Here is a 13528-nt window from a genome sequence, read left to right on the forward strand (position 1 = left end):
TTTCCTATGGGCTTGCTTCGCAAGACAACAATGTCTTGCGAGTTCCTGCTGGTTTTTCCCCTCCCCCCCCCTTTTTCTAAGCCGCTAAGCCGCTTATCAGCTGATCCGATAAGCTGATAAGCCGCTAAAAGCCGCTAATAGCGCTAATCCGCTAATCCGTCAATGGGCTTGCTTCGCAAGACGAAAAAACCGCTAGACGAAGAGAATCACAGAACGGATTCTTTTCGTCTTGCGAGGCACCACTGTAAAGGAAACGAAACTGCTACTCCCCTCCTAGCCCATTGTGGATGTGCCGGTTCCCTCTCTTGGGATCTTTGTCTACTTCCGGGTAGCTAAGCATCCCTAAATGCCCAGTCTCTGCCTTCTCTGCCTCAGCAAGATAAGCTTTGCAAGAGATGAGATGCCCCGGAAGGAAGAAGAGCTTTGCAAGAGAGGAGCTGCTCCAAGGAGAACTCCTTGCAAAGACAAATGAATTGCAAACAGGATAGAGACGGCCTTTAGTCTGAACCGGCCACTCACCCCAATAATGCTGTTCAGTTCACCCATCGTCACCTGTTTTGCCCGATCCATAGCTTGCAACACCTGCTGTTGGTGCTGGAAGGAGGAAAAAATACACATCAGGAAATTTAGAGAAGTTTTTCTTCCTCTCTCGATAATATTTTAAAGGGGGAAATCCTGGATTTCAAAGATATATGATATAAAATATAAAAGTTATAAAGATATAAAATAGAAGATAAAAAGCAAATAAAATAAAACCGACATCCAGCAACAATGTTTTGTGTTGTGTTGGCTCCTGCGATGTGAGTCTAGCCTGCTCCCTAAAATATCCCTGGTTTGCTCCTTTCTATATACAGTGTTACCTCAGGTTAAGTACTTAATTCATTCCGGAGGTCCGTACTTAAACTGAAACTGTTCTTAACCTGAAGCACCACTTTAGCTCATGGGGCCTCCTGCTGCTGCCATGCCGCCGGAGCACGATTTCTGTTCTCATCCTGAAGCAAAGTTCTTAACCTGAAGCACTATTTCTGGGTTAACGGAGTCCGTAACCTGAAGCGTATGTAACCTGAAGCGTATGTAACCCGAGGTACCACTGTATAGGGTGCCGACATTCTGCATGGACTGGTTGCATGGCCACATGGGCAAATGGTTTGAGATACCTATGGGGTCCATAAATGACCATGTAGCGTATAGGTAAAGGTAAAGGGACCTCTGACCATTAGGTCCAGTCATCGCTGACTCTGGGGTTGCGGCGCTCATCTCGCTTTATTGGCTGAGGGAGCTGGCGTACAGCTTCCGGGTCATGTGGCCAGCATGACTAAGCCGCTTCTGGCAAACCAGAGCAGCGCATGGAAACGCCGTTTACCTTCCCGCTGGAGTGGTACCTATTTATCTACTTGCACTTTGACGTGCTTTTGAATTGCTAGGTGAGCAGGAGCAGGGACTGAGCAATGGGAGCTCACCCTGTCGTGGGGATTCGAACCGCCGACCTTCTGATCGGCAAGCCCTAGGCTCTGTGGTTTAACCCACAGCGCCACCCGTGTCCCTCCATATGGCACATACCGAACACAAAAAAACAGCAGAAATTTGTGTTGACAAAGGACAGCTGGATATATAAAGGGCCCCATTACCTTCAGTAGCTGAGGGCCGCATTGAACCTAAATCCGGCCCTGGGGGGGCGAACCGTTCCTCAGTCTGCCGAAGGCAGTTTGAGGTTTTGTCATGGCGGACCCCCGATGCCCAGAATGTGTTGCATGTGAAATGCTAACTGCTTTCCGTACGAAACACAAACAAATTTATTTTACCTCTTGCGTCAGGAAGGGGATGATCTGGGCGCAAATAGCGCTGAGCCGTTTAACAATCTCCGCCTGGAAAATGAAAGAGACGGCGGTCTCAGTCACATCAGAGTTGAAGCTGTTGCAGGAATTTACGTATAGGTTGGGGGGGTTTGCCCCTCCAGCAGATATCACACACATGCAGCCCACTACCAAAATCAGCACAATCATTTTTGTGACTTTTGTGGTTTGTCCCCACAAAACACTTCATCGTAGTTTCTTCCTGTCTATTCAAAGGGCCTTTGCTGCACGATACCAAATGTAAGAATTCACTGATCAATGTATCTATGTACTGGCTCACTGGGAAAACTCCAGAAATCCATATAGACATGTGAGCTCAGCTCCTCAGCAGCCCCTCTCCCTGAGTGATAATCCCTGGCCTCCTGATACCTGAGTGCCAGACAGGTAGCCATTCCAGAAATAACAAACCCAGATGAAGACAAAAGGGTGTGATTCACTTGGCTGGGAAACAGGGAAATGTAAATATCTCTTTTGTTTCACTTTATGGGTGTTTGGTGGAGGGCAAGGGAAACCATGGGGCAGGGTCCAGGATGCTCAGATTACTGCCACCAGACCTCCCCTTTCATGATGTAACCATGATGTATGAGTGATGTAGTTTGGGGGGGGTGTAACATGGGGATTATAAGGGGTGCAGGTGGGTTAAACCACAGAGCCTAGGACTTGCCGATCAGAAGGCTGCGGCGCTCATCTCGCTTTATTGGCCGACATACAGCTTCTGGGTCATCTGGCCAGTAGGACTAAGCCACTTCAGGCGAACCAGAGCAGCGCACAGAAACGCCGTTTACCTTCCCGCCGGAGCGGTACCTATTTATCTACTTGCGCTTTGACGTGCTTTCGAACTGCTAGGTTGGCAGGAGCTGGGACCGAGCAATGGGAGCTCACCCCGTCGCGGGGATTCGAACCGCCGACCTTCTGATCGGCAAGACCTAGGCTCTGTGGTTTAACCCACAGCGCCACCTGTGTCCCTATTTAAATGTATAGAACATTGTTAAAAAAATGAAAAATAAAATATTTTAAAACAACAACACGCTGCCCCGCCTCTCGTTTTCTCCAGCGCCAGCATCCCTGATGGATGCCAGTCGCGGCTGCTGCAAAAACAGCTTGCCTCCTAACATACCTCTCTCTAGATTTCCAAGGAGAAGAAGGGCGAACAAATATACTGTGGTACCTCGGGTTAAGTTCTTAATTCATTCTGGAGGTCTGTTCCTAACCTGAAACTGTTCTTAACCTGAAGCACCACTTTAGCTAATGGGGCCTCCCGCTGCTGCCTCGCCGCCGGAGCACGATTTGTGTTCTCATCCTGAAGCAAAGTTCTTAACCTGGGGTACTATTTCTGGGTTAGCGGAGTCTGTAACCTGAAGCGTATGTAACCTGAAGCGTATGTAACCTGAGGTACCACTGTATTGGCCAGGAAGCAACAAGCAAACAAGTGACTCTCGCTCCGAGGCTCCCTGTCTTCTCGCAAGCAAACGAACACACAGGAAGGCTGGCAGCCTTGCCACTTTCCCCGGGCGCCTTGCCAAGCTTGTGTTCCTGAGCAGCCGCTCTCAACCCCCCCATGATGCCCTGGATTGATAAACCCAGAGACAGGAAGCAAATTACAAGCGGGGCGGGGAGATCTGGGGAAACCAGAGAGAGAGAGAGAGACTTCTGGATTCTTCTGATGGATCAACACGCAGAATACAGAGGCCTGGAAGATTTCCGTGCCTTAAGATTTCCCCTCCCCGTCTCTTCCCTTGCTGGAAAGAAACCAAGAAGAACGTTCGCTATCTCTGCATGCTAAAAACGGTTGTTGTTGTTGAGTCGTTGAGTCGTGTCCGCCTCTTTGTGACCCCATGGACCAGAGCATGCCAGGCCCTCCTGTCTTCCACTGCCTCCCGCAGTTTGGTCAAACTCATGCTGGTAGCTTTGAGAACACTGTCCCACCATCTCATCCTCTGTCGTCCCCTTCTCCTTGTGCCCTCCATCTTTCCCAACATCAGGGTCTTTTCCAGGGAGTCTTCTCTTATCATGAGTTGGCCAAAGTCTTGGAGCCTCAGCTTCAGGATCTGTCCTTCCAGTGAGCACTCAGGGCTGATTTCCTTCAGAATGGAGAGGTTTGATCTTCTTGCAGTCCATGGGACTCTCAAGAGTCTCCTCCAGCACCAGAATTCAGAAGCATCCATTCTTCGGCGATCAGCCTTCTTTATGGTCCAGCTCTCGCTTCCATACAACACTACTGGGGAAACCATAGCTTGAACTATACGGACCTTTGTTGGCAAGGTGATGTCTCTGCTTTTTAAGATGCTGCCTAGGTTTGTCATTGCTTTTCTCCCAAGAAGCAGGCGTCTTTTAATTTCGTGACTGCTGTCACCATCTGCCGTGATCATGGAGCCCAAGCTAAAAGTGGTTAGGTCAGGCAGACTGCGCCTGGCCTCTCCCGAGACATCTCTTTGTATCGCTCGTAAATGATAGTTTGCGCCCACGATGGTCTCCCGTGGTTAAACGCCACCCTGCTTTCCTCCGCGGCTGGAAGAAGTGTTTGGGAGGATCCCTGCTTTCCCTCAGCCTAACCTTCCTTACAGGGTCGTTGTGAGGATCAAATGAGGGGGAGAGCCATTTTGAAGCACGTGGTGGAAAAAGTGGGAGATAATTGCAATGCAATGCAATGCAATGCAATGCAATGCAATGCAATATAATATAATATAATATATTAAATAAAATAATTGCAAATTGCAATGCAATGCAATATAATATAATGCAATATAATATAATGCAATATAATATAATATAATATAATATAATATAATATAATATAATATAATATAATATAATATAATATAATAATATAATATAATATAATATAATATAATATAATATAATATAATATAATATAATATAATATAATATAATATAATATAATATAATATAATCATATAAAATATAAAATAAAATAAAATAATTGCAAATTGCAATGCAACAACACCAGTCTGGAGGGGCTCTTTAATTTGATTTAATTTGATTTTAATTTACCCCATGTGCTGGCTGGGGCTGAATGGAGTTTTATTCCAAGGCAGCTGGAGGTGATGTAAGGATGTAATTTAAATCCAGGGCTCAGTCTCTGGATTCACGTTTTTAAAAAATGCCCGGGGCCACGTCTCCGGAATAAGCGAGGGCATGCTATAGGCAAGAGTGCTCCTGAGCATACAAATCCCTCGCTTGCGGGGTCGCCACCACCCAGACAGTGGAAGGAAAGGCTATGGGACACCCCCAACAGGAAATCTGAAAATAAATGTGTGGCCTCACATCGTTTTCCGTAAGATGCATATCAAATATCAAAGATGACAGCCCCATTTGGAGGTCTCTGAAACCCAGCGTCTCCCTTGTTTCCTCTTAAGCCCTCAGTCCTCGCCACTAGTCGGAAAACCAAGCCTGAAACATCTGTCTCTGTGTGTGACGCCATTAAATAAATAAATCAGAGGTCTCTGCCCCGAGGAGTGTACAGTTCCCATCTCCTCCTCCAGAGGAACCCGAAAGTCGCATACCTGCTTATGCATCTCGATGTTCAAGCCGTAAGACATCTCGTAATACTGAAACAGATCAAGAACAAATATCGGTAAGGGAGGGAGGGAGGGAGGGAGGGAGGGAAGGAAGGAAGGAAGGAAGGAAGGAAGGAAGGAAGGAAAAGAAAGAGGGAGGGAGGGAGGGAGGGAGGGAGGGAGGGAGGGAGGGAGGAAGGAAGGAAGGAAGGAAGGAAGGAAGGAAGGAAGGAAGGAAGGAAGGAAAAGAAAGAGGGAGGGAGGGAGGGAGGGAGGGAGGGAGGGAGGGAGGGAGGGAGGAAGGAAGGAAGGAAGGAAGGAAAAGAAAGATGGAGGGAGGGAGGGAGGGAGGAAGGAAGGAAGGGAGGAAAAGAAAGATGGAGGGAGGGAGGGAGGGAGGGAGGGAGGGAGGGAGGAAGGAAGGAAGGAAGGAAGGAAGGAAGGAAGGAAGGAAGGAAAAGAAAGAGGGAGGGAGGGAGGGAGAGAAGGAGGGAGGAAAAGAAAGATGAGGGAGGGAGGGAGGAAAGAAAGAGGAAAGAAGGAAGGAAGGAAGGAAAAGAAAGAGGAAGGGAGGGAGGGAGGGAGGAAAGAAAGAGGAAAGAAGGAAGGAAGGAAGGAAGGAAGGAAGGAAGGAAGGAAGGAAGGAAGGGAAAGATGAAGGGAGGAAGGAAAAGTAAGATGAGGAAGGAGGGAGGGAGGGAGGGAGATGTAATAGATAATTCATTCTAGCTTCCAATGTTCAGAGATGAGACACTATCCTTGTTCAGCCAAAAGTGGGAGGGAGGCGTCTAGAAATTTGGGTTTACAAAGTCTAGAAACTTGGGTTAAAAACAAACAAACCCCAAGACAGGCAATTTTTGTAAATACCACATCCCTGCAGATTCAAGCCTTATATGCATCTCTAGGCCTGGTCTGTTGTCATACAATCATATGAGCTAACCAAACCAGGTTTGCAGCCACAGTAATAATAATAATAATAATAATAATAATAATAATAATAATGTGGATCCTCGGGTTGCGAACGTGATCCGTGTTTGCAACCCGCAGTGTCCGCAACCTGCAGCAGTGCATCTGCACACGCGCGGTTGCGATTCTGTGCTTCTGAGCATGTGCAAAGCGAGCATGAGCATGCGAATGCGCGACCGCCGAAACCTGGAAGTACCGTATTTTTTGCACCATAACACTCACTTTTTTCCTCCTAAAAAGTAAGGGGAAATGTCTGTGCGTGTTATGGAGGGAATGCCTACGGGTGGCAGGCCTATGGATTTTCTTCCTCTAAAAACTACGTGCGTGTTATGGTCGGGTGCGTGTTATAGAGCGAAAAATACGGGTAACCCGTTCCGGTACTTCTGGGCTTCGGGAGTCTGTAACCCAAAAAAATGCAACTTGAAGCACCTGTAACCCGAGGTATGACTGTAATAATAATAATAATAATAATAATAATAATAATAATAATAATAATAAATTATTTATACCCCGCCCATCTGGCGGGGTTTCCCAAGTCACTCTGGGCTGCAACTTTCCCAGACAGACATAAACAAACAAACAAACAAACATAAACAAACAAACAAACAAACAAACAGCCACAATTACCATGACATAATGCCTTTGCATTTCTGTCTTCTCGCTAGCCAGCTTTTCACATTCCAACTTCAAGCTGCAGAAAAAGAGAGCGTTATTTGCAACCTCCACACTGTGGTTTTTTTTTTGGGAGGGGGAGGCCCTCTCTCCCCAGCCCCCAAATTCCCCCCCCCCCCAAAAAACAACCAAAGACCGCACGCAAAATGACTGTGGCGTTCTCAGTACTGGGTATGAGACCCAAGTGATGTTTTTGACATTTCCCTCTGTCAAGATGGGAAATTTAGACAGGGTGGAGGGATGCTGAGAAGAGGAGGGAAATATAGGGGGGGGACAACCGGAGGGGCGAGAGAAATGAAAGGAACACACGAGGAGACGAGAAAATGCCTCTTGCGTTTAGAGCGGTCCCTCTAATCCCCAGCATGGGCAGGGAGCTTGTGGAACGACGAAAAATAAAAAACGAGAGCAGGAGATTATATATGTATGATCTCAGCGGCAACAAGCTTTTCTCTATAGTCATGGGATTCTGAGTGCCTTTTGAAAAGGAAAAACAAAACACTTATGTCTCCGTATCCTGGAAAGGGTTGCGGCTAGCCGGAACTCCGAAGACACACACGCTCTAGGAGACTGCAACATTTTACTGCAGACCCCACCTGCTTCGCCTCCGCAGCCTAGTGGTTAGAGCAGCGGTCCCCAATTTTATTTGAGGCCACCGCCCGCCCTGGTTTCCATAAACTCGCCCCCAGTTCCCTAGTATCCCCCAGTGCCCTGTTATCCGGAACAGCGGTTTCCACGAAGGCAGATAATAACGCAACGAAATTCAAAGCCCTGGCAATTAATTGCACATTTATTCAAAGTTCAATTAAAACTATTCGGTTTAATTAATTGGGCAAAATGGATGAACTGGAGTCAGCGATACCAGATTTACAAAGTCGTTGTATTTACAAAGTTGTGTATTTACACACACAAACCTGCCTCTTAGCGCCCCCCAGGTAATCTGCCTCCAGGGGGTGCCAGCACCCACGTTGGGGACCACTGGGTTAGAGCGTTGGACTGGGACTTGGGTTCAAATCCCCCCACTCAGCCACAAAGCTCACTGGGCTAGACGATGGAGAAACCGGTCCCCCCAAAGGCATGTTTGGGTCAAAAGTGAGTCCTGGGATGACCAGTTCTAAGCTGCTTCGCAGGGTCTTTGGGAGGTAAAACCGGGTGGAATAACCACATATCCCTGGAGGAAAACCGGGACGTAAGTTTAGAAAATAAATGGAGATTCAGAACGCTGCCTTTCTGCCTCAAAGTTCAAGGCAGCAAGAAAACCTTAACCTGGAAAAAAGGATGGAAGACTGAAGAAATCCCAACTAAAGAATCATGGCAAGAAAAATTGATGGACGATGCCGAACTGGCAAAATTGACATGTAAGCTACGGGACGAGGATAACTGTGACTTTAAGGATGAACGGGAACCTTTTACAAAGTATCTGAAGACGCAACAAAGCGAACTGGACTCCTTGGCAGGTTTTGAATAAACAGTCACCATTTTTTTTACTGATAATAATCAGCTAAACAGTTTGAGGATCTATACAACTTTGTAACATGCAGAAAACAGCATTATTGGAGAAACCAAAGATTGGAACTGAGGGAAATCGGGGGGGTGGGGTGGGGTGGGGGGTTTTCTGTGGGGGGGGAGGAAAAATGGGGGGGGACAAGGATATGTTTTTGGATAATATGTCTTCTTATAACTTTGAATAATAATAATAATAATAATAATAATAATAATAATAATAATAATAATGCCATTTTTTAAAAGTCCAATATAGATTGGCAGCGACGATTGATTGGACTTGTGAACTGTTGTTGTTTATAACGGAACAGAACCTCAAAGCGACTTGAAACAAAATTTCCAAAAAATATATATAATAATTTAAAACTAGAATGATCAGAGGCTAGAAGCGTTTGGATCCATAAAAGGGTGGTGTAACGCAGCCCACCCACAACAGGAGGTCAATAAATAATAAAGCAAAGCATGTAGAATCGTAGGATTGTAGAGGTGGAAGGGGACACCCCCCTAATAAAATAATCTAGTCCAACCCCCACTGCAAGGCAGGAATCTCAGCCAAAGCATCTCTGACAGATGGCCATCCAACGTCCCAGGAAGGAAGGGATTGATCCTCCGAAATCGCCCTGCGGAAATGCAAGGTTGTGTTCAGAGGTAGACTGCCCCTGAACTCTGAAGCTCTACTTTAGCCGGCACAGTTTGCAGCTATCCCTCTTTTTTCCCTTTCCTTCCCTGGCAAATACCTGTGATACTGAGCCTGCAGGAACTGGAACTCTTCCTTGATCCGGTCGCAGATTTCCAAAACCGAGAACTTGAAGGGCTGTCCGGACTTTGCAGGAGGGGAGCAACAGAGCAGGGAGAAAAGAATGATCAAATAACGCCGTGTTAGAGACTCTCCCCATCGCCTTGCATATAGACAAGATATGTCCTCTGGAATCACAGAATCATGGACCATCTATTCTTGGGCTGCCATAAGTCCGGGTTTATCCTGGACACGTCTGAGATTCGGGCAGCAAAATGACCTACGGGTACCATTTTTGCTGAATCTGCAAAACGCCTGGATTTCTGGGTTGTCACTTTTGGGAATACATCAGTACCTTGGTTCTCAAACGCCTTGGTACTCAAACAACTTGGAACCCAAACACTGCAAACCCGGAAGTAAGCGTTCCGGTTTGCGAACTTTTTCCGTAAGCTGAATGTGCTCCGTTCTGAGTATTACGCTTCCGATTTGAGTGTTACGCTGAGATTGGTCTGTTTTTGCTATTTACCGTATTTTTCGCTCTATAAGACTCACTTTTTCCCTCCTAAAAAGTAAGGGGAAATGTGTGTGCGTCTTATGGAGCGAATGCAGGCTGCGCAGCTATCCCAGAAGCCAGATCAGCAAGAGGGATTGCTGCTTTCGCTGCACAGCGATCCCTCTTGCTGTTCTGGCTTCTGAGATTCAGAATATTTTTTTTTCTTGTTTTCCTCCTCCAAAAACTAGGTGCGTCTTGTGGTCTGGTGCGTCTTATAGAGCGAAAAATACGGTGTTTTGCGTTTTTGTGGCTCTTTTTGTTTTTGTGACTGTGTGGAACCCGGTTCAGCTACTGACAGATTGATTGTGTGACTGCAGTACATCGTTTATCGCTTTCATTTTATGGATCGACGGTCTCGTTCGATAGCAAAATTCATGTTACGTTGCTGTTTCGGGGGTTGTTTTTAAAAGTCTAGAACGGATTAATCCATTTCACATTACTTTCTATGGGAAAGCATGCCTTGGTTTTGGAACGCTTTGGTTTTGGAACGGACTTCTGGAACGGATTAAGTTTGAGAACCAAAGTATCACTGTTTGGCAAACCGTAATCTAAGTTGAACCCCCAGGAATCTCAGCAAAAGAATCACTGACAGACAGCAACCCAACCTCTGCTTAGTAACCATCAACCAGCTTCTGTGAGAGTCCGTTCCACAGTTGAACAACTCTTACCACCCAAAGTTGTTCCTGATGTTCAGTCAAAATCTCCTTTCCATCAACTTGAACCCAGTGGTTCATATCTGACCCTCTGGAGCGAGAGGAACCAAGCTCGCTCCATCTTCCACGCGACAGCGCTTCAGATATTTGAAGGGACATGGGTGGTGCTGTGGGTTAAACCACAGACTTGCCAATCAGAAGGTCAGCGGTTCGAATCCCCGCAACGGGGTGAGCTCCTGTTGCTCAGTCCCTGCTCCTGCCAACCTAGCAGTTCGAAAGCACGTCAAAGTGCAAGTAGATAAATAGGTACCACTCCGGCGGGAAGGTAAATGGCGTTTCCGTGAGCTGCTCTGGTTCGCCAGAAGCAGCTTAGTCCTGCTGGCCACATGACCCGGAAGTTGTACGCCGGCTCCCTCGGCCAATAAAGCGAGATGAGCGCCGCAACCCCAGAGTCGGCCACGACTGGACCTAACGGCCAGGGGTCCCTTTACCTTTATCCTATCTCCTCTCAGTCTCCAGGCTATACGTACTCTTAGCTCCTTCAACCGTTCCTCATCTGGCTTGGTTTCCAGATCTTGCTCTCTCCCTCCTCGGCACATTAATTTGCTGGGGACCCACGACTCCCACCCTGGTTCCTTCCTCATGTTTGAGGAAGAAGCCTTGGAGACCCTTCTGAAATATCAGCGGGCTCGTAAAAGTGAGAAGAGGGTCCTTAGGGGTCATCTATTCCAACCCCAACCTCGGGTCAAGGGAGGAAACGCCAAAAGCTCGCAGTTCCCTGACAGCTTGTAGTCTCCTTCAACTCCTCCAGCGAGGAAGGCACCCCACCTCTCTAGGGTATGGACCCCATTGCCAAATAACTTTTTCCTAACGCTCAACCGAAATCTGCAACTTGTTTGCGGGCTTTGGGGGGGGGAGCTGCAGAAACTCCTTTGGGTATTGAAACCCTGACCAGCTTCGCTGCCTTCCCCTCAAGCCATTCCCAGGGAGACACCTGCGGAGAACAACAGCCCCTGAGCATGGTAAGAGTGCTATCCCTTTGGCAGCTGGAAAACCACGTCCGAAAAAGTTACGGTGCCCAAAAGTTATGTAGGGCAGGAAGACCCCACAATTTGTGTGTGAGAGATAGATAGATTCCAAAACATCTCTCTTTAGGACAAAGAGGCAGCGGTTGTGCAGTGGTTAGAGCATCCGGCTAGGACATGAGAGATCTGGGGTTCCACTCTGCACTATTTATTATTAAGATCTCGGAGCCTTTCGCAACATAAAAATACAAGATTAAAAAAATCACAAGAACAAAACCCAGGAAGTTCATTTTGGGTCAACTTATTTCTGCGCCCATGAGTTGTTCTGAACTGTGCCCACACACAGACCCGGCCTTAGGAGCTGCCCTCGGGAGAGGCTGCCTGCCGCTTCTCTTGGCGAGTCCCTGTTCCTGCCAACCAGCCTCGGGCAGGGAGAAGCTAATTCGGCCACAACCATCCGCCAGGCGCGCCTGGATCAAGGAATCCCCGCTGAAGCAAATGAAGCAGCAGGAATGTCTACCTGGAAGCGAGGTTCCCTGTTGCACCCCTGAGTGAGTCGCCGCACCTTGCAGCTAGCGGCTCACATTACTGTCCCCCAAACAACGCTAAGTTTCCCCCCTCTATTTTTGCATTTTAAACTGCAAATTGAAACACGCCTAATTCCTTTGGGGAAGACCCCATTGGAGAAAAATATACCGTGCAAAAAAACACAGCAACAACACTCTAAGCACAATATTAATCCGTAATTATGGGTGGGGAGACAGAACTGCCTTTGCTATCCAGTATATCAGAGAAGCAATAGGATTTCAAGGGATAATTCATCTTCCTAAACCAAGGTTTCTGCACAGGTTTCCTGAGTGAGGAGTGCCCTTCAACACAGACTTACTTCTGAGTAAAGATGCCTAGGGTTGCACGGGGAGGGTCTACTTGTTTTTTAACCTGCAAAGGTTTAAAATCCTGGCACAGTTTAAACCCCCTTCTCCTCCACCCCCTCCAAAACACACACACACACACACACAATCCCAGATTCTTTCACCAAAAGCTATTGATTTGAATTATTTCCACCAGATTTCTCACGACATTTTGGCATGTTCCTTCAAACAACGACCCTCCCCCCAAAAAACAACACCCCAAATATTGATACTTACAGCATGCCGTCCTTGTGGATACATCCTGGGGGATAAACCCCCCCTCCAAAAAAAACCAAAAAAACCCACCCGAGGAGAAATGAAAGAATCCTTTTTCTTCTTTCAGATTATCCAGGGGGAAAATAACTCGAAAAGCAAAAGGTGTGGGGGGAGAGAGAAACCCACCCCCCCGTTTCGAAGCTCCACAGATCTAAGTAGAGGCTTGTTGTTGTTTTTTCCCTTTTAATCAATTAAAAAGAATTATATCCCTTAAAAGAAAACCGTGCCAAAAAACAGCATTTCCTTTGCGAAGGCTGGAAGTAGCAGAGGAGGAAATTTCGCCCCCATTGGAATGTGGGGGTCAGGAGACTCACTGGGGTGGGAGCAAAAGGAGATTTTGTGCAATTGTTGGAAAGAAAAGGGAGGAGATGTTTGGGGGGGGGGTTGTCCGGGGGGGGGGCCGGCTGGCCGGGGTGGGATGCGTGGAGGGAAGGGAGCTGGAGGGGGAGAACGCAAACAGAAGGTCAGGCGAAAATCTGGCCGGATTTCAGCAGCAGTCCCTGTCTGCAAAAGGAGCTGCCTCCTGCGAGCCCAGGGGAAGATGATCTTTCAAACGGGAAGCTTAAGGTGGATCTTCCAAACCGAAGAACGGCGAGCTTCCAAACCGCTGCGGCTTATCACGCTTTCTGGGAGGGAGGCAGCAGCGGCTAGTGGTTAGAGCTGAGGACCGCAGGAGGGGAGGGTGTCGCTCTCGTGGTCGGATGCTGTTTGCTGCCTTCCCAGGTGACCACAGGGCGCCAGATCTCAAAAGGCCGCTGGCATGATCCAGAATTGCTCTTGTGTATTTTTGCCCGCAAAATTCAAAGACCGCAAATTTCTTCTTGGGAGAAAAGCAATGACAAACCTGGACAGCATCTTAAAAAGC

The 13528-nt window shown here is 47.4% G+C and overlaps 1 protein-coding gene across 5 annotated transcripts in view; it reads right to left on the minus strand.

The window, feature by feature from the left end:
• The window catches only part of TLE2 (TLE family member 2, transcriptional corepressor), a 47562-nt gene extending 34293 nt beyond the window's left edge, over positions 1–13269 (minus strand). For 3 of the 5 annotated variants that reach the window (XM_083483773.1, XM_083483774.1, XM_083483772.1), the window contains exons 1-6: positions 12625–13267; positions 9247–9332; positions 6965–7028; positions 5378–5422; positions 1803–1865; positions 520–594 (exon numbers count right to left, since the gene is read on the minus strand). In XM_083483773.1, the coding sequence (XP_083339899.1) occupies positions 520–594; positions 1803–1865; positions 5378–5422; positions 6965–7028; positions 9247–9332; positions 12625–12648 (357 nt within the window). In that variant the 5' untranslated portion in view covers positions 12649–13267. Of the gene's footprint in view, positions 1–519; positions 595–1802; positions 1866–5377; positions 5423–6964; positions 7029–7318; positions 7636–9246; positions 9333–12624 lie in introns of those variants that run through there. The other 2 variants (XM_083483775.1, XM_083483776.1) reach the window with 2 other exon arrangements.
• Positions 13270–13528: the final 259 nt, after the last annotated feature.

The sequence above is a fragment of the Podarcis liolepis genome (assembly GCF_965112155.1).
Source record: "Podarcis liolepis genome assembly, chromosome: 18".
In the NCBI taxonomy this organism is placed as follows: Eukaryota; Metazoa; Chordata; class Lepidosauria; order Squamata; family Lacertidae; genus Podarcis; species Podarcis liolepis.